The sequence below is a fragment of the Callorhinus ursinus genome, unplaced genomic scaffold (genome assembly GCF_003265705.2).
Source record: "Callorhinus ursinus isolate GAN/ISIS: 27379988/994484 unplaced genomic scaffold, GSC_fseal_2.0 scaffold16, whole genome shotgun sequence".
Taxonomy (NCBI): domain Eukaryota; kingdom Metazoa; phylum Chordata; class Mammalia; order Carnivora; family Otariidae; genus Callorhinus; species Callorhinus ursinus.
This window is the reverse complement of record NW_027397078.1, coordinates 39,555,306-39,577,961: the sequence shown is the minus strand read 5'-3', so window position 1 is coordinate 39,577,961 and position 22,656 is coordinate 39,555,306. Positions and strand designations below refer to the sequence as shown.

Here is a 22,656-nt window from a genome sequence, read left to right as displayed (position 1 = left end):
TCCAGGAGAAAGGAGGAACAAAGTAAAAACTGGATCATGAGAAAGTAAGAGGAAGGTGGGTGTCCTGTGACGACAGCATTTGTGAATCTCGGGTGTCCCAACAGAGGTGTGAGGTGAAGGGATGTGGGAGAAAAAGCAAGGGAAGGGCATCGCACGCCTGCACTGACAGGGACCTGCTGCAGGTCAGTCATCCTGCCAGCCGGACAAAGCTCCCGTTGCTCAGCACCGTTCTGCCATGTGGCTATCTCAATTATTCTCGAAAGAGGAGCAGCTGCGCTGACCACTCGTCAAGTGGCCACCAACTACAAGACCAAACTTGAGGGGGGCCCAGTTCAGGTCTACTAGAAAGCATCCCCAAAGGGAACAGAGTTTACCAGCTTCAGTCCACTGTTCCTGAGGAGTGGTCTACAACATAAAACAGAGTCCCTTCTTCCGGGAGGGTCCTTGCCCGGGGCCCCCACCAGCGTCTTACTCCAGACTGAGAAAGTCGGGAGTCAGGGCCGCCTCGGGTGTGGGCTCTCCTCCACCGCCAGGCCTCCGACTGGCCTCCAAATTTCGGCACACTTCTTTGCAGAGGTGGAAGGAACTTAATTAAGTTTCACCTAGCAAGCTGGACTAAAACCCCAGCACGTGCCGTTAGCTCCCAGGGGAGCAGGGCAGAAAGAATGTGAATAGCAGCCCCTGGAATCCAGCACCAGACCCCAGGGCACACAAGGAAGGGAGTTTCTGGAATGCAGAGCATGCATGCGATGATTATCTCACGCACCCAGGGGGATCTCAGCAAGCTCTCAGGGCAGACGAGAATCTATCAAGAATCGCATACAGAGGCACCTCAACAATCCTTTATTCTGCTCTACCTTCCTGAGGAGCTGCCAGGACCCTGGGAGTGTGTCGACAGGATAAAAGAGAAAAAGCAACGGATACACTGAAAAGCTTCTTGTCTCCACTTTAAAAAAAAATCTCATACATATCACCTGGGGGGGTCAGATGACAGTGTGTTTTGGTTCCTACGAAAATTAATCCGGAGCATGCACTAACACTGTAGAAGGAAATTCCGTTGTCGTCATCCGCTCCACGGATGCTCCAGGGCGGGAAGAAATTAGCCTAGGCGAGGTGAACAGGAGAACCACAGAGTGACATGGATTCTGACCACAGACTGGGCATGGCGGTGATGTGGGCCAGTCAAGCAGCCGGTTTCTGAGCTCAGCGGGAGCCACAAGGGCCCTGTCCCTCCCTGGAGCTTACAGGCTGTCCGGGGCCCCAAACACACAGGGACCTTCAGGTCGGGAACTGAGGGAGCACAAAGACGTCCCACACAGGTCATCTGCTCTACTACGCAAAGGAGAAGCCACACGTCAGCCGCTGAAATCCTGGAACTGTGTGCATTGACGGAGACGTGGTAAATTATAACCAACAGTGCAAATCTTCTTATCATGTCCTTGCACAGATGTCTCTCTTATTATTTTTGGATTTTTAAGAATGTAAACATAAGCTGGTTTCTCTTTGCTAATTTTTAATGGATGTTAATCACTATCAGACGCCTAGAAAACACACTTCCCGTGCACTACATTTTACATAGTCCAACGTTCTGAATATTCTTAACATCCACTCTCCGCCTGGCCCCGCTATCAATAGGAGACATCATGGGTTGCTTCCTAAAGCCCCGCATGGGACCGTCCAATACGACAGGCATTCACCCAACGCGGCTGAGAAACACTTGAAATGTGGCTACTTTGAGCTGAGATATGCTTGTAAGTGTAAAATACACACAGATTTCAGAGACTAGGTCTCAAAAATGAATGTAATAGATCTGGGGGAGTATTTTGCATATTGGATTCTGGGTATGTTCAGACTGGGGGATTTTTGCATTGATGTGTCGAGTAACAGTACTTTGGATATGTTCAGAGAGGAAAACATAAGACCACTCAAGCTCATTTCATCTGTACCTTTTTCCTTCTTTAGTATTGCTGTGCAATGTTTCATGCAGTCTTACTTCCATTAAGACAGCAGTGCTCCGTGGAACAAACTTCTTGTCTTTTACAGAGAAGGGGCCCACCCCTTGTACTCCTAATTTCAGTCATTTACCAACTAGATGATGTTCCCTATCCGGAAGCCTAGATAACTGTTGAATACCTGTCGTCTTCTTCCTTCGAAATCTTGTCCTGGTTCATAAACAACCTCGGTCCCCTTTCCTCCTTTTCTAAATGGCATCTGAGAACCAAAATCATTACCTGGATCATGGTTGATTGTTGCCTTGTGTCAACAAAAAACAGAATCCGGAAGCGCCTTTCCTATTTCAAATGTACTGGAAAGTGCCCTGGCATTGTCAACATTTCTACAAAAATCTCCATTTACTTCCTCATTCTCCTCTGATTAAACAGGCTTCTCCAGAATATAAGCATTCCCCACGAAACTAACTGTTTCCGGTTTCATTTCCCTGAGAACCCCAGTCCTGGGGGCTACACTGGCAAATGGAACTTCCAGGGAAAACGCATTCACAGTTCTCCAAAGCAGACCTACTGCAAAAGGACTCATTATGAACTGATGGTAGAGGGTTATGCAAACAACAGATACTCGGGATGAAGTCAGGAGCTGAAGAACTAGAGCAGGGGTAATTGGCTAGACCGAACGAGATAAAGCAGTATATTCTGCACAGCGGTGTTTTATACAAGACATTTTGTAAAAGAATGGAGTAAATGAATTTCTGAGACAGTCCCGCAAAGCCTTACTACCTCAAAGAAGACTTAAAGCAGGGAGGAGAAAAAGGGGCAGAAAATAGGGAGAAAATCTTCCCACATGGCACTAAATCTTGGTTCTCTAACGAGTTCAAAGGATTGGGTAACATTGCCAGGGGCTAGCCCGTTAAGGGGCCTGAACCAGTGAGTGGAGCCCTTGGTTAAGTTAATCGCTGCCCCTGCAGGTACCGTGGTCACAGACACTATGTTCACGGCTTCAGGGAACAGCTGTGTTTGAATCTGGAGCCAGAAGTAAGCAGCCAGCTCATTTAGAAGTTTAATAAATTTAATTTTAACGAGACATCTCGGTTGCATTAATATTCATGAAACACCCACAACAGGTTTTCGGACCTTCCATTTGAGAGTAAGGAATTTGACAGTTTTAACTTCTTGACCACCTGAGCAGGAAAATTCATGTCTACAAAGTATACTTATGAATCCCAGGAGGTTTCTGAAACTGAGTTATTCCATGATTTAGGAGCTGCATACACTTTTCTCTGCAATTAGTGACCTCTATGGGGATTTATTTATTTATTTATTTTTTCTTCCTTAGGAATTCATCCGTTTCTATCCCTGGGTTCGTAAAGTGACTATTTTTGGTGTGCCTTAATAAAAAAAAAAAAAATCAGTCTTATTACCACAGAACCACCCAGCAATATGTTTGGCAGGGGGGCAAGGTCACAATGACCCGGGAAGATGAACCCGTCGCCTATATTTAGAGTCAGATCGATCTGGACTCCTTCCTCGGCTTTGTTCCTTCTTTGCTGTGCGACCTTGGACAAGTGACTCAAGCTCTCTGAGTTGCAGTGTTTGTTTTTAGTATAGCGAATGCAACTATTCCCTCCGACTCTGCAGGGTCTTAGGACAAGAAGAGATCATGTGTGAACATCTCCAGCAGGTCATGAGCCTACCAAAAGTAATGGGGGATTTTTACAGTGCGAGGAGGGCTGCTGGGGGTTATGAGGTCAGAACACTCCATAACCTAATGGTGTTATGAAACAGGATGTGGAGGCTTTACTTCTCTCCTGATGGATGCACTGAGCGTTTTCTTCTTTGTACTCTATTTGAACTTTTCTTGGCCGGTGACCTGCCAGCCTCCGACCACCGGCTATCAATCGGGCTGTCCGAGAGCACGCAAGAGGACTCACGGTCCTTCCAATCAACAGCACGGGGGAGCTCCTCGAACTTCCGTGCACCCGGGTCCAAGATGCAGACTGCGCTGGGGCGACCGGGCGAGTGTCGGGTGCGGCCCCGCGCTCGGCCCTGCCAAGCCCCTCCCCAGGTGAAGCCTGAGCTGCAGGTCCCCGCGGGCGGCCAGGGCTCTGACCAGGGCTCCTCCGCCTCCGCAGCACAGACACCCGAGGCTGGATGATGTGCCGGGCCGTGAGGCGGTCCTGTGCACCCTCACCGCGCCCCGGGACGCCCGCAACAGCCCCCTCCGGCGAGGTCACCCCCACCGCCTGCAGAAGTCCCCCCAAACGGCGGGTGGAGGACCCCCTGCCCTGCAGGGTGCTTCCAGCAAGGTGCGTGCCCCCCGGCGCCCGCGGCGACGGCCCCGGGGCAGGCCGGCTGGGGCCCGCTGGGCTGGCGTGCCCGCGGGGAAACTGAGGCCGGGCCGCGCTGCCGGCGCCCGCCGCGGGAAGGAAGCCTCCCGCCCGCAGGGTGGTCCCCGAGCACCGCCCCCACGCGCGCCGCCCCCCCCCCCCGCACTCCGTCCCCACGCGCGGCGCGGCCACCGGAAGTAGCGCCCCGGGCGGCGTCGACGCCAGAGCCCCGCGCGCGGCCGGCCTGACGGGGCCCCCGGCGCCCCCGCCGCCCACCCGGGGGTCCCGGACTCGACCTCGGGGTTTAGCGTCTGCGCCCCCCGCCCTCGCCCGCGCCCACCCCGGACAGCCCTCGCGGGTGGCGGCCGCAGACTACCCACCAAGAAGCAGGCCGTCCATGTCAAAGAGCAGGTGGGTGACGGGCCGTGGCGGGGGTACGGAAGCCGCCATTGTGCCGCCGGTACGGCCAGGTGGGGGCGGAGGGAGGTGCGCGCGCCCGCCGCGGGCGGCGCACGCGCGCTCTGGGGCTGCGCGCCAGCCCCTCCCCCCCCCCCGGCGCTCTGCGCACGCGCACCCCGAGCCTCCGCGCTGCCGCGCCCGGAGCCGCTCCCGTGCACGCGCGCTGGGGGCCACGCTGCGCGTCCCGAGCCGTACTGCGTACGCGCGCCTCTGGCGTCTCTGGAGCGTGGTGGGATGCGCGCCCCCGAGCCGCGCACGCACGCGCGCGCGCGCGCTCCGTTCTCCGTGTCCCGCGCGCGCGGGCGCGTTTTGGACGGTCCGCTCAGCCGGCGCCGCGGGGTCGGGGTGCACCGCGTACAGGCCCGAGCTTGCCCGCGTGCACGCCGGCCGGCGGGGCCGCGCAGAGCCTCGTTCCCGGCCGGGGGCGCGGATGCAGGACTTGAGCTTGGAGAGGGCGGAGGGAAGGAGGGCGCGCCTGGAGGGCCGGCGCGTGCGGCTGTGCGGGGGCGGGGGGCGCCCAAGGGGCCCTGCTGTGCGGTCGTCCCGAGCGGCAGTCCCGGGACCCTCGCGGGGTCCCCTCTCGGTTTCGCGCGCCCGCCGCCCCGCGGGGCTCCTCGGGCGCATGCGCAGGGCCGAGCGGGGCTGAGGCTCTGCCGCCCCCGCGGCTGCCGGTCGCGGCCGGGGTCCCGCGCGGTCCTCCCCAAGCGACCCCGACCGATGGGGCCGATAGCACGGGGCCCGAGCCGAGCTGTTGACGTGCCTTGCCGCCTCCTCGGCCTTCCTTGCTCACTTCCTTTTCCTTCTCCACTCTTTCCGAATGCAACCCAAGAAAGAATTTTCTTCTCCACTCTTTCCGAATGCAACCTGGGAAGAATTTTTTCTTTTTTTGCCACTCTCAACACCTTTTTGAGTCCGTTTCTGTTTAGTGCTGCTTGGTGTTGCATGTGCAACGTTTATACGCATAAGGATAGCAGCTCTTTATAAAGAAGCAGACGTTAGAAAGTTCCAGACGCTTTAAAAGACGACGGTGTATTTCTGAGAAAATGAAAAAAACTGCACTGGGGCAGCTTGGATTCAGCAAGCGGGAACCTCTGTGCCTCAGTTTCTTTGTGTGTGCAACGTGGGCGTTAAAGGAGGCAACGCAGGTCAAGCTCTTCGTATCAGCAAATAGTACGTGGTCAGTGAATGAGTGTCTTTTTAGAGCCCTCGCTAGGAGAGAGTCTAAGCATGATTTCTTTCTGGGGACAGTGGACCTCCGAGAAGGCAGTTCCTCAGCCGCTTAGAGACGGTGCTGTGAACGCAGCGTGCTGGGCTGCGCTAACGAAGTTGCACGGGCTGGGTGGCTTGAACCACACGTGTGTTCCGGAACGGTTCTGGAAAAGCCAGAATTTGCAGAACAACGTGTCAGCAGCAGGATGCACGCCTCCCGAAGGCTGTGAGGACAGCATCGTTCCAGGCCTCTCTCTCCTTGGCTTGGGCATGGCCTTCTTAGCTCATTTCTTTATATCATCTCCTCTCTGTGGCTCTATTTCTGCATCCAAGTTTCTTCTCTTTGTGAGGACCCCAGTTATCACGAATTACCCCCTACCCTGATGCCCAAGCTTGAATCCAGTTACCTGGGTGAAGACTCTTATTTTTAAATAAAGTCACCTGAGCTACCTAGGTGTTGGGACTCCAACTTTTTTTTTTTTTTTTTTTTTTTTAATGCCTACAGTATGCCAGGGCTCACTTCCTGGAGCCTGTAGAACTCTCCTTCCCAGATTTTCTACAGACTCTAGAAACCGTTGGGGATGTTTTCCTCTCCCATTGTAACATTGCCGTTCTGTTGATTCCTTAGATAAGAGGAGAAAAAGCCTCCAGGGCCAAGACTTAAGAATTCAGAACGGCAGGGAATAACCTAGAAGCTATATGGCGGATCTCTGTGTCAGGGATAGTTGGCTCCTTACAAGGAGCTTCAGGAGTTGTCTGGATTTCGACAGATATGCCGCAAAAATAAGACAACTCGTAAATGCAGGTGACGAAGGTGACACACAAGCGGGGATAGAGAAATTTGGAGTCTGTCTCCCTTGCCCTGTTCCAGCCAACACTGTGGCTCTGGGCATGGCTCTTGGCAGAGAATCCAGTTGGGTCACTTACAGGAACCAAAATACCAGCTGAGAGTTTACCCTCTCCCCCCTCTGAGCTGGCAAAACCTTGTTGCAATTGCAGAAGAGATGCACTGGGAAGTCCTGTGGACTTACCCTCTCCACAGACGTAAAAACATGGGCCGAATCATTTTTTTTTCTTTAAGCCTTGTTTTCCACACTCTTTGGAAACGTCTCCTGCATACGATCGGAGACACCTCTTTATTTTGTAAAAACAAAAGCAAACCAAACTGTGAGAACCGTCATGCTTTTTTGTCATAAGCTAGATGGGAAAAAACTGAAAATGTGTTCACAGTTGAAGTGGTTTCTATGCAAGTAACCAGATGCACTTTAACTTTTGTTAATTCTCCAAACAGTCAGAGCTTCTGTGGAGAGGCAGGATGGATTTCCTCCCACGAATTACAATTTATTTTTGCAAGATTGTACGTTCCCCGTGGGATGATGGCTCGCTTTTCCTGACAACTTTATTTTTTTTTAAAGATTTTTATTTATTTATTTGACAGAGAGTGTATATAAGCAGGGGGAGTGTCAGGCAGAGGGAGAGGGAGAAGCAGTCTCCCCGCTAAGGCAGACCCTTAGCCAGCTGAGCCACCGAGGTGCCCCTCCTGACAACTTTAAAATGCAGCAGACGATCCAGTCAACTCTAGTATGGTGGTATCAAAAACACGTTCAGCACGGATTGTGCACATTTAAAAGCAGGATCGTTTCCCACACAATGAATAAACTCAAACGTGCCTTTCTTCGTAAAACGAAAAGATACATATGCCTTAGCTTATTTCAGCTTCTTTATCTTGTTGCGTTGGTTCTTCCGTGCACGTGTTTGCTTTCTGTGTTGTATTTGGAAGGCTGCTTACTGCCCAAGTCATCTTTGGGTGCAGACCCAGCTCTGCAGTTCAGCCTGAGCAGCTCTCATTTTCTTCCCTAGCTCCGACCTGGTCCCCTGGAGTGTGAGGCTAAAGCACGGTGCCCTTCCCGTGGGTTCCCTGTGCAGACCCCGGGAGCAGCTGGTGGCCAGGGCTGGGTCTCAAAGAGATGTGTTCAGGCAAGCCCCGAGGGATGCTCGAGGTCACTGCTGGTTGAACCAGTCAGGCTTTGTGGGGAGTTTGGAGAGCCCACGGTGCGCTCTCCAACGGCCAGCATTCCTTGCACGGCTCAACATACCTTTAGCCGGAGAACTTGCAGGGGAGCGGCTTCAGACGTCACGGTGGAGGGGCGGAGGGCGCGCATCAAAGCATGCGTATCTTTCCGTGTGTGTGTGCGCATACATATATTTGTGCTTTATTATATGTCATACGTGGGCGTTATACTTACATTCTTTACGGATATGCACATAGGCATCAAGTAAAGATGGTGGCACATCGTCAACCATGTGATTAGAGGGTTGTAACATCCAGTCCCACCCCTGATCTGGGGAGAGGAGAGGTCTGGAGGTTGAATCAGGCCTCAGGGGTCAATGATTTAATCAATCATGCCTATGTGATAAAGCCTCCATTAAAAAAAAGCAAAAAGGATGGGGTTCAGAGAGCTTGTAGGCTGGTGAGCAGTTGGAGGTGCCTGGAGAATATTGCCCGAAAGCTTCACGCCTGTTCCCTGTACCTTGCCCTCTGTATCTGTTTCCTGTGGATGTTGCTCTGTATCCTTTGTCATGCCCCGTGAACCGTAAGTAAACTGTTTGAGCTCTGTGAGCCACTCTAGCAAATTGCTGGAACCCACGAGGGAGTGGTGGGAAACTCTGATCTCTAGCAGCTCGGTCAGGAGCACAGGTGGCCAGCTGAGCCCGCAGTTGGCATCCGATGGTGGGAGGAGCAGGGTTGTAGACTGAGCCCTTCACCTGTGGGACCTGGCACGTATTGAGTTGAACTGTAGGACACTCAACTGCTGTTGGAGCGTCGCTTCGTGGTGTGGGAGAATCCACCAATAGGAAGTGGTGTCAGAAACATGCTCCCAAATGCCTTACCTCCAAACACCATCCCACTGGGGATTAGGGCTCTGACCTATGAATTTTGTCAGGAGGCCGGGGGCGGGGGCCAAACATTCAGTCCATTATAGAGTGTTTCGCAATTGAGTTATTTTCAGGTTTGATAACACGCACCCTTGGTGACTTCTCTCCTGCCTGGAGTGACCAGGTCCTCCTTAGCAGGCCTGGGGCTGTACTAGATTCACACTGAAAGCCTTGCGTGCCCAGGAACCCCTCAGCCGCAGGCTCATAGGAGACACTTGGCCACAGGTAGGTTATGACTGAGCCGTAGCCTCCCCTTAGCTGCCCCCCAGTGTAACGTGCAGGTAGCTTGCGGGTTATGACTGAGCCGACAGTCTCCGCAGGGTAGCCAAGTGGCGATAGGAGCCATCTGTCCTGGCCTTTCAAGCAAGGGGAGGGTGTGGTTGGGGACGGATGACTGAAGTGCGTGTCGCTGTCAGTGATCACCCAGACGTGCCTCTGGGGACTGGAAGGGCAGGTTACTCTGTAGATCTCCATACCTCGGTGTCCACGTGGGTCAGTCTTCCCTCCAACATGGGCATAAGCATGATGCCTCACCGTGGAACAGCATACCGTTCAAGGAGACTTCACGGGTGACTCCAGGGGCCTCGGCATGTGGGTAGAGATGCAAAAAGTAAGTGCAGAAGTCCCACCCACATACCTCTAGTCCAGGGTTTTCCGTCCACACTGTTGATTGTTTGGGCAGGAAAACTGACATGGACTGAGTTACGTTTCCCAAAATTTATGGACTGGGAGCCCCAATCCCCAGAACCTCCGAATGTGGCAGCATTTGGAGATGGGGTCTTTAAAGAGGTAACAAAGTGAATAATGAGGAACGGGCCCTGATCCGATCCGATGGGTGTCCTTAGAAGAAGAGGAGATGAGGACACAGACCCATGCAGGGGACGACCACGTGAGGACACAGGGCAGAGCTGGCGTCTTCATGCCCAGGAGAGAGGAGGCTTCAGGAAAAACCAGTCCTGCCCACGCCTGGATCTTGGACTTCTAGCCTTCTAGTAATTTGTTATGGTGGCCGTGGCAGACTAACACAGTAATGCTGTGTGGTGGGGGCTGTCCTGTGCACTGTGCAATGGTTAACAGCATCCCTAGTCTCTACCTGGTAGAGGCCAGTAGCACCTCCTATGATGGAAGTATGTCTCTGGGTGTCTACTTATGCATCCATCCCTCCATCCATCCACGCACCCCTCCATGCTTCCGTACATACATACGCACACATACTGGAGTCATACGTTGGAATCCAGCAGCCTAATGAAGCAGGAAAGTAGGTTTGGACATTCAGAAGTTCTGGCCCATACACGCAGTACCTTTGACCATGGTCCTTGACTCCCAAGAAGTCATGACCGAGTTTGAAGAACTCTCTGACTTGGATCCAAGAGGGAGAAAATTAAGAACATACTCCCTGTGCAACTAAAAAATTTCACCAGCTCATTTTTATAACATTTTCCTGGCAAACACATGCTCACTGCAGCTCAGACAGTGAGGCCTCCCATGTTTATAGAACAGTTACGTGTCCTGCTCGTGAATATTCTCCGGAGAGACCGCAGGTGAGCAAGATCACTGTGACTTGCTGAGGCCACCCAGCTCCGTGGAGAACTAGAATCTGTTTCTCTAGTTTTGAGTGTGCCGTGCCTGTGTTCCCTGACCTGCCTTTTCCTGTCTTTTCCTTCACGTCTGGACCTACAGGTCCCATGTGGCATGCATGCATGCTGAGAGGGTGCAGCAGGGACCCGTGCTCTCCGTGGCTGGGTACGGGTGGACTGTGTCTGCTCCAGCCCTGGGCACTTTCAAAGCCTTGACCCCCCACTCCCCCCTGAGGAAAATCACACGTAGCATTGGTATATAAGTAGATAGCTCTCTGAGATTGCATGTATGCAGGGCCCTCTCTCTTCCTTCCACTGCCCCTCTCCTTTTTCATTCTTTCCCTCCTGATTTTTGGGGTCTGGCTAAATCCTCTGGCAGAGGGCCCTCCCTCCGGGACCTGTTAGGGGTAGCCCGTGCTGGATATGCCTGGGGATTTCAGCATATCTTCCTTCCTTCCGTGTCTTCCCCGCCCCGACTCGCAGGAGTGCTGCCCAGGGCCCGATGTGCTTAATCTCCTCCCCGTGGACAGAGTCAAGGCTCAGCCTCACCTTACAGAGCGCACACCTTGCACAGGGGCTCTGATGAAATCACAGTCTTGTTGGAAAGGCTTTGATCCCACGTGGCGGTGTATACACGATGCAGGGGGCCCCCCACCCCCAGTCCTTGGAAATATTTATACAAGACAGGTGTGGAGAGTCCACAGGAAATGAAGGTTGGGTGTTCGTGGTTAAAATTGGCCTTGCATTGCATCACAACTGTAGTAAAAGCCACCAGCCCTCCAATGAGTAGGACATGCTCACTGCTTTATAAACCATGTCAACAACCTCACTGGGGAGGCCGTGTAATTATTCTTATGTATAAATGAGCTAATGGAGCTTGAGAGAGGTTAACTGCGCTGCCTCAGGCCACACACCTGACAGGGAGCAGGGTGGAGTCCTAGCCCAAATTGGTCTTGCTTCCTCCAGAAGAAGCAACAAGCAGAACTGTTTTTACATTTTTCTATATACTTTTTATTTTTTTTAAGATTTTATTTATTTATTAGAGACAGCAAGCACAAGCAGGGGGAGCAGCAGAGGGAGAGGGAGAAGCAGGCTCCCCACCAAGCAGGGAGCCCGATCTGGGACTCGAGCCCAGGACCCCAGGGATCGTGACCTGAGCCAAAGGCCGACACTTAACGACTGAGCCACCCACGTGCCCCTCTACATACTTTTTAAAATGTCTTATATTGTGGGTGAGTAATCAAAACCATAACCCTAATACACAACTAACGTGAAAACGAAATACATTTATGATGGTACCAAAAAAAAAAAAAAAAAGGAAAAAATATTGTGGAAACCACCAGCAAGAAAACAAACAACAGCGACAACAACAAAAACAGGAAAAACAAAGAAAAGGGTCCAAAAATTAAGAAAAAGAAGAAACGTTTTTTATTTTGTTTTGTTTTTTCTTGTGCAGTTTGGGTATAAATCCATAATGGCAGTTGGGGAGAAGGAATTTTACTCAACCCTTCATAGATTCTTCCAGCTGGTGTCAGAATTAACTTGCCATGAGACAGATTAACGGGAGAAAAATCAAATGTAATTTCATCGGTACAAGAACCCCACATACATAAGAGGTTCCAAGTCAGAAAGGTAAAATGAGATATATGTGTGCCATCCCGACCTAAGGAATGGGATGGGGGCCTCCCAGGGGAGGAGGGCAGTTCACAGGGCAATAAGAATATGTTTGGTAATTAGATGTTTGCCCTGCCACATGGGTGGGTCACTCAGATAAGACTTATCTCTGATAATAACTCTCATTCTGGTAAGATTCCCCCATTTAGGTTCTTCTAGGTAGTTAAGGGATGGGCCAAAATTTCCCTTGAGCCCACAGGATCATAACTGTCTTCAGCTCAAAGTGATCCGTGTGTCAAGATGATCAATTTTGGGGAAGCTTGCTTGGAACCCCTTCAGCAGCCTCAGCAGTGTCTGACTGTGACCGGAAGCCGTCGTTGAGTATGACTTTGGGATCTGAACTCGTCTTTGTGACACCTAACACGTTGAGACCGCAGAGTAAATCTACATAGTGAATTGTACGGGATGAGAACAGTGAAGATTTCAAGGATCTGAAGAGCAAGGGGATGTGTGTGTCATACAGACATGCGCATTTATGTTGTGTATGTAGATAATCTAGGCGTGTGTGTGTGTGTGTGTGTGTGTGTGTGTGTGTCTGTGTGTGTCTGTGTGTGGAGGGGGGTGTTTTCTTTTGTTTTCTTAAGTAATCTCTGTGCCCAGCATGGGGCTTGAACTCACAACCCCGAGATCAAGAGTTGCGTGTTCTACTGACTGAGCCGGCCAGATGCCCCTCGTTGTATGTGTTTTTAAGAAACTTGAAGAAATATATATAAAGTTGAATTCTGTTTATTTTCCATATACACATATTTATGTCATATATTCTTACAAATAACGTGTTTGTGGTCTTCAAAAACCTATGAATGGAAGTCATTACATATCATTTCGACAGACTGATTAACATGTACACGTGCATCATATATGTAAATGGATGTGTTTGTGCCCTTAAGAACCTTCAGAGGAAAGTTTTCTTTATATAACATGTGTCCGTATATGCATACGTATAATTGCACAGATCTGAGCGTTGTATAGTAGTTTAAGTGAAATGGGTGGATCAGACAGGTACCATAATGTGTTCTTTTGTGGGCACACTTCTATTGAATATGTTTGTCGGCTGCCACTATCTTTAACGTGCAAGGGATAACATTTAAAAAGCACGTATTTGAAGTCGGTTCCCCAGGGCCATTTCAGCTCCTCTGGTCGAACCTCAGATGCAATCAGTTCCTAAGAGTCCTTCCTCCAGGAGTGGACTACAGTGCCATTTAAGGGAAGGCGATACACCAGGAATTCATATCGGTTTAATGATAAAGCTTCACACCCCAGAATGCATTATGTCAAAGAGCAGGGCGTGATCCGCGCACAATGTTCCTGAACAATGAGAAGTGCATGGTAGTTGAAAACCATAAATGACCAAAAGCAGCTACCGGGAAACAACTCAGGGATTTCCATCTGCCTTCTTTGTTACGTAGGGATTGCGTGGGGGGGGGGCTTTCCCCACGTGCGTTTCTTTGCTGCCCGGGAACATTCATTGTGATCACCAGGGAGGGTCTCAAGATGAGAGATGGTTTAGCATTTCTGGGCCTTACAAAGGTGGTGGGTGGCTTGCTGGAGAGCAGCCAGGTTCATCCTGGATGTACAGAGAGCCCCACGCAGGTAGTGCGGGGTCGCTGTCGCTCATACAACAGCAAGACTGCATAGTGGAGTCTGGGGCTCCACGCCCTCTCCTCCCCATGTGGCTAAGACAAGAACCCTTCTGTGAGCGCCGTGTTGCTGGTCCAGTTGCCTGATTTGCATTGAGATGCTTGTTCCTTGATTCAAGGCCCTAATGACCAAGCCTTGGTCTTTAGGTTCGGTCTTGGAGAATGAGTCTTTGCTTGCTAATCCCTGAATGACTGCATTGCGCCCTAGTTCTGTGGGAGTCGAGAATTTTCCAGCAGCAGTGTCTCCACCGGGCTCTTCCTCTGTAGAGTCCAGAGTGAGAAGGCATTACCTGGTTTTGGCTTGAGGGTTCCCGTGTGATGCCTCTGGTGGTCAGCTCCATTGGAGGGCCGTCAGACAGCAGCAGCTAGGTTCAGCACTGAGCAACTTCCTTAAGTACCTACGTGAATTAATAAAACAAAGCCTCCTCTTTTCATGACCCCAAAGCAGAGTGGTTTACATACTTCCATCAAGTGAAACATTTTCACTTCCGTAAACTAAAGTTTTCCAACAACAAGGGTCTGTTTAGGTGCCAGGCATTGTGCCCTGGGCGGTTGTCCCTAATCGAGATACTTCCCTAGAACATAGTATTCTGCCTGCCCCGCGGAAAAGAGGCCTGGTGCTCAGAGAGGTTAAGTGCTTTTCTGGGGTCACTCAGCAAAAGCCAGTACCAGGGTGAGAACGGAATTCGTATCCATCTGCCTTCAAGTCCTCCTTGTACTTTCTAAGGTAAATCATTCTGGGGGGATATTTATCGTAGTAAGGAACGAGGTTGAAAGCGTCGGGAGAAGGGCAAAGAAATAAAGTGGGGAGGAGGGGAATCTCTGATGTCGGTAGCGCAGGTCCCCATGGGTTCGGTGGCCCTCTAGCAGGGGTGCAGAAGGAGACGGGAGGGGCTTGTGAAAGGGTTTCTTTGGCACTGGCATCCTGCCCGTGCCCCGAGGGTGCTGCGCTCCTGTCTGTACCCCGGCCCCGTGAGAAGCATTTGGCGAGACTCCTTACAGAGGATGAGATCTGACTGTGGGTCTCTGGGCACAGGGGGCTGGCACCTGATCCCGAGTGAGAGGCTCCAGGCCCTGATAGGGGCTCACTCGCGGCAGCAAAGATACACAACCCGACCACCTCAGTGACTAGACGGGAACAGCCCAGGGGAAGGCTTGCAGCCCTTTGAAGTCCTGCTCGGTAAGACATCTTCCGAGGGTGAGGAAGGTGGGGGGGCTCCAATAGAGAAGGTACACCAGCTTGTGGGTGGGCAAGAGTCCCCTGCAAGGCTGTCAAGAACCCGTGAAGATACCCTTCAGGGGGAGGGTCTGTCTCCAGTGTGCCTGAAGCCATCTCTCAGCAGGACTGTTGGGAGGAGACCCTTGTGCGCCTTAGGCCCCATCTTTCCTTGCCCGCTCCAAGCCCTGGGACCGTGGCAGCAACTGAGGATGGGCTGGGCCGTGAATGAGAAAGCCAGAAGCAGCTCTCCGCACGCACCCCTCCGGGACCACCGAAACCATGCTTTTGCTGGGGGTGACTCAGCCGGGCATCAAACGGGTAGTGTTTCGCTGTTTCCCTCGACATCGCATTCTGAGCTTTATGGCGTCCGGCGGCTGGAAGCATCCTGGGGCATGCTAGAGTTTGGACCACAAGCTTATAAAAACTTCTCTCCAACACAGAAGTTTTATAGAGACCGCAGGAGACCAGACGTCACCTTGTATGACATCTGGCTCCTGGTCATTCAGGATAAAATATCTCTTCAGGTTTCGGTGCACTACCATCTGGGGTTGCTGTTAAGAATGGGAAATACGTTAGCACCCGCTACATTATGTATTAATTATTTGAGTCCCTACCAGGACCCGGAGGCACACAAAATCATTAAAAATGAGTAATGTTTTATTTATAGACGTGGAATAATGAAAACAAAGATGCAGAGCGTGGCTTTACCTCTGTCTTCTTCTCCTAAATGAAACACAGTGAATGACGTGAGGGGAAGTATGAAAGAGAAAAACCCTGGACGTTTTTTGTTGTTCTTTTTTCCTGGGGTGTGATTCCCCCCCGGGACGTGGGAGCAGAGACTCCCTGCGCATGTCATCGAGGTGGATGGCAAGCTGCGTTCTTGCCACCCACGGAGCTCCGTGGTGACCTTGCTCACCGCCTAGCCCTCGGTGTTGACAAGGAGAATGAATTCCTCGGGGCCCCGTGTGCCGGGTAGGTAGGTGTAAGTCACCTAACAGACAGGCTGATAGGACTTCCGCGCAGCAGGCTATCCACAGAGTATGCAGAACGTCTCCCCAGCCATCAGCACCCTCAGCCGCGTCCCCCAGCCTTGGTGCTGGGGTACAGCACATCAGCACAGCAAACGCTCAGTGCACGTCCGGGGTTTGGTTTTGTCTTGTTTTCCCCACCTGAGCACGCCGACAGGTGAACAGAGTTTGCAGTCAGGCGTTCAAAACTGATACACGTCTTTAACAAAATGATAGCTACCTTGTGATTAATGTGCTCTGTTCAGGAAGTGCATCTTCCCTCTGATTTAGAAGTAAACCATGTAAGGTGTGAGGAAGGACCAAGTGCACACGTACAAGCAGTTAAATAACTTTTTTATGATGGATTCGCCAACCACCCCGTGATGACTGTGTGGCCGAGGATGGTCAGTGGAACCCGGCCGGGCTGTCTCATCATTATTCACACCCCCGGAGCTTTGGGCTGGGTGCCGTCCAGCATGGTTCTTTGAAAAGCTGTGTGAGATCCTTGGAGGAAGGGTATCGTCGAGTCTCCTAGCGAGCACCCTGTCGGAAAGCCCCGCAGGAACGGGTGAGTTGGATTAATTTTTGGCTGTTGTTTTTCTGCTGCTGAGATATCGAGCTAAGTGATGTCCGGCAAACGGCTACCGGGGAATAGTTAGCCTAACGTTCCTGCTTCAAACGAAATCTGAGAGTTTCTTTTTCTGCCCCTTTCTGGAATCCTTAAACAGCATGCAGGGGGGAGAGTTCATTAAAGAAGTGGCCGAGCTAAGTCTTAGCTACTACGGGAGATAGCATTTTCAGGGATCTTCTGGGGGAATAATGAAAGTATGTACATTCCTACCTGTTGTGTGACATTTTTTAAAAACCTGTGGAACCACCTACAAGAATTCGTCTGTTTTCATTTGTTCCTTTGCCCTGAAATAGAGCAGGGAGGGAGGTCTTTTTGGGAGGAGAAAGCAATTGCAAAATACTCTTTCTTTCCAGATTAAAGTGGTAGTTTGAAAACACAGGCTTGATACAAAGAAGGAGAGAGCCCAGAGGCAAGAAACCCAATAGGGAATGAGCAAATAAAGATCTGCATTTTTGTGCCGTAGCCTACTCGGAAGAAAAATTGAATTAACTTTAATGTGTATCAAAATATTAGAACCAGGGGCGCCTGGGTGGCTCAGCCGTTAAACGTCTGCCTTCGGCTCAGGTCATGGTCCCAGGGTGTCCTGGGATCGAGCCCCACCTCGGGCTCCCCGCTCCGCGGGAAGCCTGCTTCTCCCTCCCCCGCTCCCCCTGCTTGGGTTCCCTCTCTCGCTGTGTCTCTCTCTGTCAAATAAATAAATAAAATCTTTAAAAAAAAAATATTGGAACCAGTGCTTCCGAGTTAGATAGAATGGATGTAAGTAAGGTGCATCTGCCATCAAGTGTATGCCAGGAAACATTGGTGTTATCCTAAGCTTACGACTCAGTGCTTTCTTAAAGAGTAAATTTGAGACAGAATTCATAGCAGTTCTCTTTGCTTAAGCTTTTTACAAAATTTTTTTGAAATATTTGGGGTGCCTGGGTGGCTCCATGAGTTAAGCATCTGCTTTTAGCTCAGGTCATGATCCCAGGGTCCTGGGATCGAGTCCCACATCGGGCTCCCTGCTCGGCGGGGAGCCTGCTTCTCCCTCTCCCTCTGCTGTGAAGGCTGTGTCTCTCTCTCTCTCTCTCTTTCAATAAATAAATAAATCTTGGGCGCCTGGGTGGCTCAGCTGGTTAAGCGACTGCCTTCGGCTCAGGTCATGATCCTGGAGTCCCGGGATCGAGTCCCGCATCGGGCTCCCTGCTCAGCGGGGAGTCTGCTTCTCCCTCTGACCCTCTCCCGTGCTCGCTCTCTCTTTCTCATTCTCGCTCTGTCAAATAAATAAATAAATAAATAAATAAATAAATAAATAAATAAAATCTTTAAAAATAAATAAATAAATCTTTAAAAAATTAAAAAATAAAATTTTTGAAATATTTATTTTTCATTTTAAGTGTACAGATACAAGATCTGTCTTGAACCCCTTGAAGCAGAACACAAGTGATCCCAGTTAGTAGATTTGTGGCTTACCGAGTTGTGTTGGTTTCGCTCTAGGCTGCAGGGTTTCATCACTCCAGCGTTGGAGATTGTGTTGGGCTGTGTAGGCCGTCTTTACAAAGGAGCAGGGTTAGGCAAGGAATGTTATATGGCTCAGAAATTGACCGCTCTTTGTCCTGAAAACGTATATCGCTTATAGGAGATAAGCATCCGGGAGAGCGTGACCTTTGTAATGCATGCCATACATAATCCAGCAACCATGAGCCAGCCGAATGTATGATTTTTTTTTTTTTTGCAAAGAGAGACGCTAAGGCATGTGTACAGTCCTTTCCAGATAAACCCTCCATGCTGTCATCCAAGTGAATGATCCTAGTTAATTATGATGTCAAGTGCTTGCTTGCTTCTTATCTGGGTATCAACATTTTTCTTTTAAGATTTATTTATTGATTTGTGAGAGAGGGACGGAGGGAGGGGCAGAGGGAGAGAGTCTCCAGCGGACTCCCCATTGAGTGCCGAGCCTGACACCGGGCTCCATCCCATGACCTGAGCCGAAATCGAGAGTCGGACGTTCAACCCGCGGTGCCGCCCAGGCGCCCCTCGACATTTCTCAAGTATGCATGGATTCGATCCTCTGAGCTAACCCTTGAGGATTGAATTGGAGGGGTGATAAAAAGAATTGTCTTTGGAGATGATCTTATTAAAAACGGTGAAACGCTTACCGAGAGATTATTCCATTTTCTGGTCATTTACGATAGGCACTCTGTCTCGACAAACACATGATAGTACCTGAGAGATTATCCCTATGAACTGGTGTCTACAGTGACATTAATATTTACCAACTGAGAAATTGCCCCATATTCATTTGTAATGAGATTATAACCTAACGACTGATGATATCAGCATCCAGAAACGTAAAAGCTTTCCGTGCATGGGGAAAAAAAACAAAAACAAAAAAGATACAACACCTTCCTTCTGTTTGCATTTAAAAGTGAGCAGTAAATGTGAGGCGTCCCTTAGAGGGCTGATTAAAGGAAACATTAAAAGTTTGTGGGGACACATCCAAAGACGCATTCTCCAGACCACTCTCCATGTTTACTGTTTTGTTTGTATCTTGCCCTCTCATTAAAATTCCTGCCTCGTTTGGAAGTTAACCCTGGAAAGCTTGGTCGCTGAGTCAACAAGCCCTTACCTAGCATCCTTGGGATTCAGGTAATGAAAGATTTTGCGATGATGAAACAGAAGTCCAGTCTTACCTCTGGAGTTGTCCAAGTGGGAACACAAACACCCCGTGTAAATACTGCAGGTGCCAATGTCAATAATAATTAAGTGCCTATTATGAGGAGGAACTACAGGGCAGAGACTCACACGGGGCAAATTCACTGTAGCGCCTTTGACTTTCCACTCTGATAGCACAGAGGTGAAAGGGGGGGGGGGCGGGGAGGGGTTTCCTCTGAGCGGTTCCAGGACCGGGGGAGATCTCGTCCAGAGACGGACGCAGGGCTGGGATGGCCTCAGTTACAAGTGATTTGTCTGCCTCGGGGTTTCTCAGCCTTAGTAGGATGTTTAGACTCTACCCAGTACATGCCCCAGCACACTGCCAGCTCCAGTGCAAAATTGTCTCCAGACATTCCAAGTGTTTCCTGGGCAGCAAAAGCCGCCCCCGGTGTAGGGTTGCTGAGTTGGAGATGTGGAGATCAGCCTCGTCACTTCTTCTCAACTGTTTGCCAGGGTTCCAGGAAGCTTGTTGGTGGTGCCGGAGGTTGTCCCAGCTGGCCTGACCTGGATCACTATCGGGCATAGGTTTCCTGTGTCCCTGATTGCCCCTTTTGTTGCAAGGGAAGGGTGGGCTTACACAAGTTCAGGTGACTTGGCCAGAATCCTTTTCAGCCTGGATGGGCCTCCCCAGTGCCTGGTGTCCTAACTCCTTTCCTTTTTTTTTTTTTTTTTTTAAGATTTTATTTATTTATTTGACAGAGAAAGAGAGAGAGAGAGAGAGAGGGTAACTGGTGGGGAGGGGCAAAGGGAGAAGCAGACTCCCTGCTGAGCAGGGAGCCTGATGCGGGACTTGATCTCCCAGGACTCCGGGATCATGACCTGAGCCAAAGTCAGAAGCTTAGCCAACTGAGCCACCCAGGTGCCCCAAGACTCGTTTCCAAGTCCTCCCTTCTGCATTACAGATCTACAGCCCTTTGTCCATAACCAACAAGAACAAAGAAAAGAAAAGGCTTGGAAACCACGTTTTTTGGGTAGCTTATTTTTGGCAGTTCTGCATCAGTGAACGTAAAACTGATGTAGAGTTGAACAGTGTTTATTCATCCCACGGAATGCAAATACTCCTTCTGTTTTGCTGCAGAACTATTCCTATGAGTGACTGCAGGCTGCACCCCAGAAGTTTGTTCCGGGGTGTGTTACAGAGAGTGCATGACTGATCGTCATTGGGTTCTTCCATATGTGTGTCTATGTGTTACATACCAAGACAATCACTTGGCAATATGGACATAGATCATTATGTTGTGCACCTCAGACTTAATGCATCACATGTCAATTATATCTCAGTGAAACTGCAATATATATTTGACATTAAATAAAACTGGAATATAGATATACATATGTGCCCAAGTTTTACTGAGTTATAATTGACGTACAATGTCTTGTGAGTTTAGAAGATAGGGCGTGATGATTTGATACATATCGTGATGATTTGATACATATTGCAAAGTGATCACCACAGTAAGTTTCTTTAACATCCACCACCTCAGGAAGGTATAAATATTTGTTTCTTGGAATTGTTAAGAGGTATAATACAACGAATGCAGTTCTGTAGAAAACAGCAGTGCCCATTAAGAGAGTCCAAAAACCGTCCTGGGGACAGCTCAGCTTTGCAGCATTCTCTGCATACTTTTAATAAACTTATTTTGATTAAAAAAAAACACGTTTTATAGATGCATTAGGGTCAAGATCTTCTCTGCCCCACCATATGCTCACACACCACACGTGTGACTCATCCAGAGGGGTGTCGGAAGCCATCTGCTTCCTGGGCATTCTGGGCCATATCAAATAATTCACATATCACGAGGCCGACTCACGATAATCAGCACCATGAAGTGGATTCCAGGAGCTTCTGGGTTGCAAATTAGTCCAAGGGACAAGTTCATTCATCGAGGAGGTTATGGTGGCAGGTGTCTAGAGCTGCGTGCATGACTCAGGAGGTCTTAGGTTGGGAGTGACAAACTCAAAGCCACCTCATAAAGTTCAGCCTTGGTATCTCTTTTCAATGTTTTGTTTTGTTTTTTTAATTGCAGTGAAATTCACATGGCATACCAATAACCATTGAAAAGAATAGAGTTCAGAGGCATTTAGTTCATTCTATTCCTAGAACTTTCTAAATCATTCCGCCAGCCGCCCGTCCGCCTTGCCGTCGGGCCTTGGCGACCACAAACATCTGTATATTTGCTTGTCAAGGACATTTCCTGTAAACGGAGCCATACACCGTGTGGCCTTTGTGACAGCCTTCTTCCCCTCCACATCGTATTTTCGAGGTTCCTCCATGTTGTAACAGCTCAGAACTTCATTCCACTTTGTGGCAGAATTCTATTCTGTTTTATGGAGAGAAAGGGATTTTCTAGTTGCAAGTGCGGGAAGGTCACAGAATCAGAGGAAAAGCTACGGGATCTCGGGCTGGTCTTTGTAGGGCTTAGGGGCATGGGCCGTAGCTGCCATTGCTGGCAGCCGATGGAGGCCGACCACTGTATGTGAAAACAGCAGGTTTTGCATCCTGGTTAAATTCTCTGGTGTTGTTGTCCGTATTTTGTGTACTTTTGGAAGTGGATACTGTAGTAGTTATTTTCTGTTGCTGCATAGCAAGTTACCTCTAAAGTCCTGGCTCAGAATACCTCCCACCGATTATCTTGCGATATCAGGTGTAGGTCAGGGGCGTCGACGTGGCTTACCTGGGTCCTCTGCTCAGGGTCTTACAAGGTTGCATCAAAGTGTTGGCCAGGGTTGCATTGTCGTCTGGAGCTTGGGATTCCCTTCCAAGAAGCTCATTCAAGGTGTTGGCAAATCTAGTTTCCTGTGACTGTAGGAAGCCCCTGAGGCCCTTGGTGCCCAGGGACTGTCCCTCCCTGCAAGCATTTCACACCATGAGTCTTTCATCAGGGCCTGCAGGACTACGTCTCTCCTGTTTGGAATCTGTTTTCAGCGACTCACCTGATTAGGCCAGGCACCACCCTGGTACTGGGTTAGCCCCGGAGCCTACGCGCCCCCCACGGGGCCACGCAGCAGGACGGGCTCTCTCACTGATTAGGAGTTGTCATGTGAGCACCCCCGGTGTTACCCCGCCCTGGATGTCCACTGGAACACAGGCTCATGTCCCTCGGCCAGGGAGGAGGAAGGGAGTCTGCCATCCCCACCGGCTGTAGCCTGGAGCCCTGCCTCCCCTCACACTCCACTCACACCAGGGGTTTGGCCCTTGTGCACGTCTCAATTTAAGAAGATGTAAATTCATGCGATCAGAATTGATAGCAGAAGGCGGGATGGTGTGGTTTTTCTTTTCAGTAGGCTTCACCTTCAGTATATCTTTAATGCTTTTTTACTGGGGTGAAATTC

General features: G+C 50.2%; 2 protein-coding genes across 9 annotated transcripts in view; one reads left to right on the top strand and one right to left on the bottom strand.

The window, feature by feature from the left end:
• PUDP (pseudouridine 5'-phosphatase) overlaps nt 1-4,815 on the bottom strand; it is a 365,242-nt gene extending 360,427 nt beyond the window's left edge. For all 5 annotated transcript variants that reach the window (XR_012381076.1, XR_012381077.1, XM_073902145.1 and 2 more), the window contains exon 1: nt 4,660-4,815. Coding sequence is in view for 3 of the 5 variants with exons in the window: in XM_073902145.1 (XP_073758246.1) it covers nt 4,660-4,729 (70 nt within the window). In the remaining 2 variants the exon portion in view is untranslated. The remainder of the gene's footprint in view (nt 1-4,659) is intronic.
• Nucleotides 3,715-22,656, top strand: part of STS (steroid sulfatase) — a 156,123-nt gene continuing 137,181 nt past the window's right edge. Inside the window, exon 1 of one of the 4 annotated variants that reach the window (XM_025857406.2) lies at nt 3,715-4,258. The gene's annotated coding sequence lies outside the window, so the exon portion shown is untranslated. Of the gene's footprint in view, nt 4,259-4,518; nt 4,691-16,548; nt 16,567-22,656 lie in introns of those variants that run through there. The other 3 variants (XM_025857407.2, XM_025857405.2, XM_073902144.1) reach the window with 3 other exon arrangements.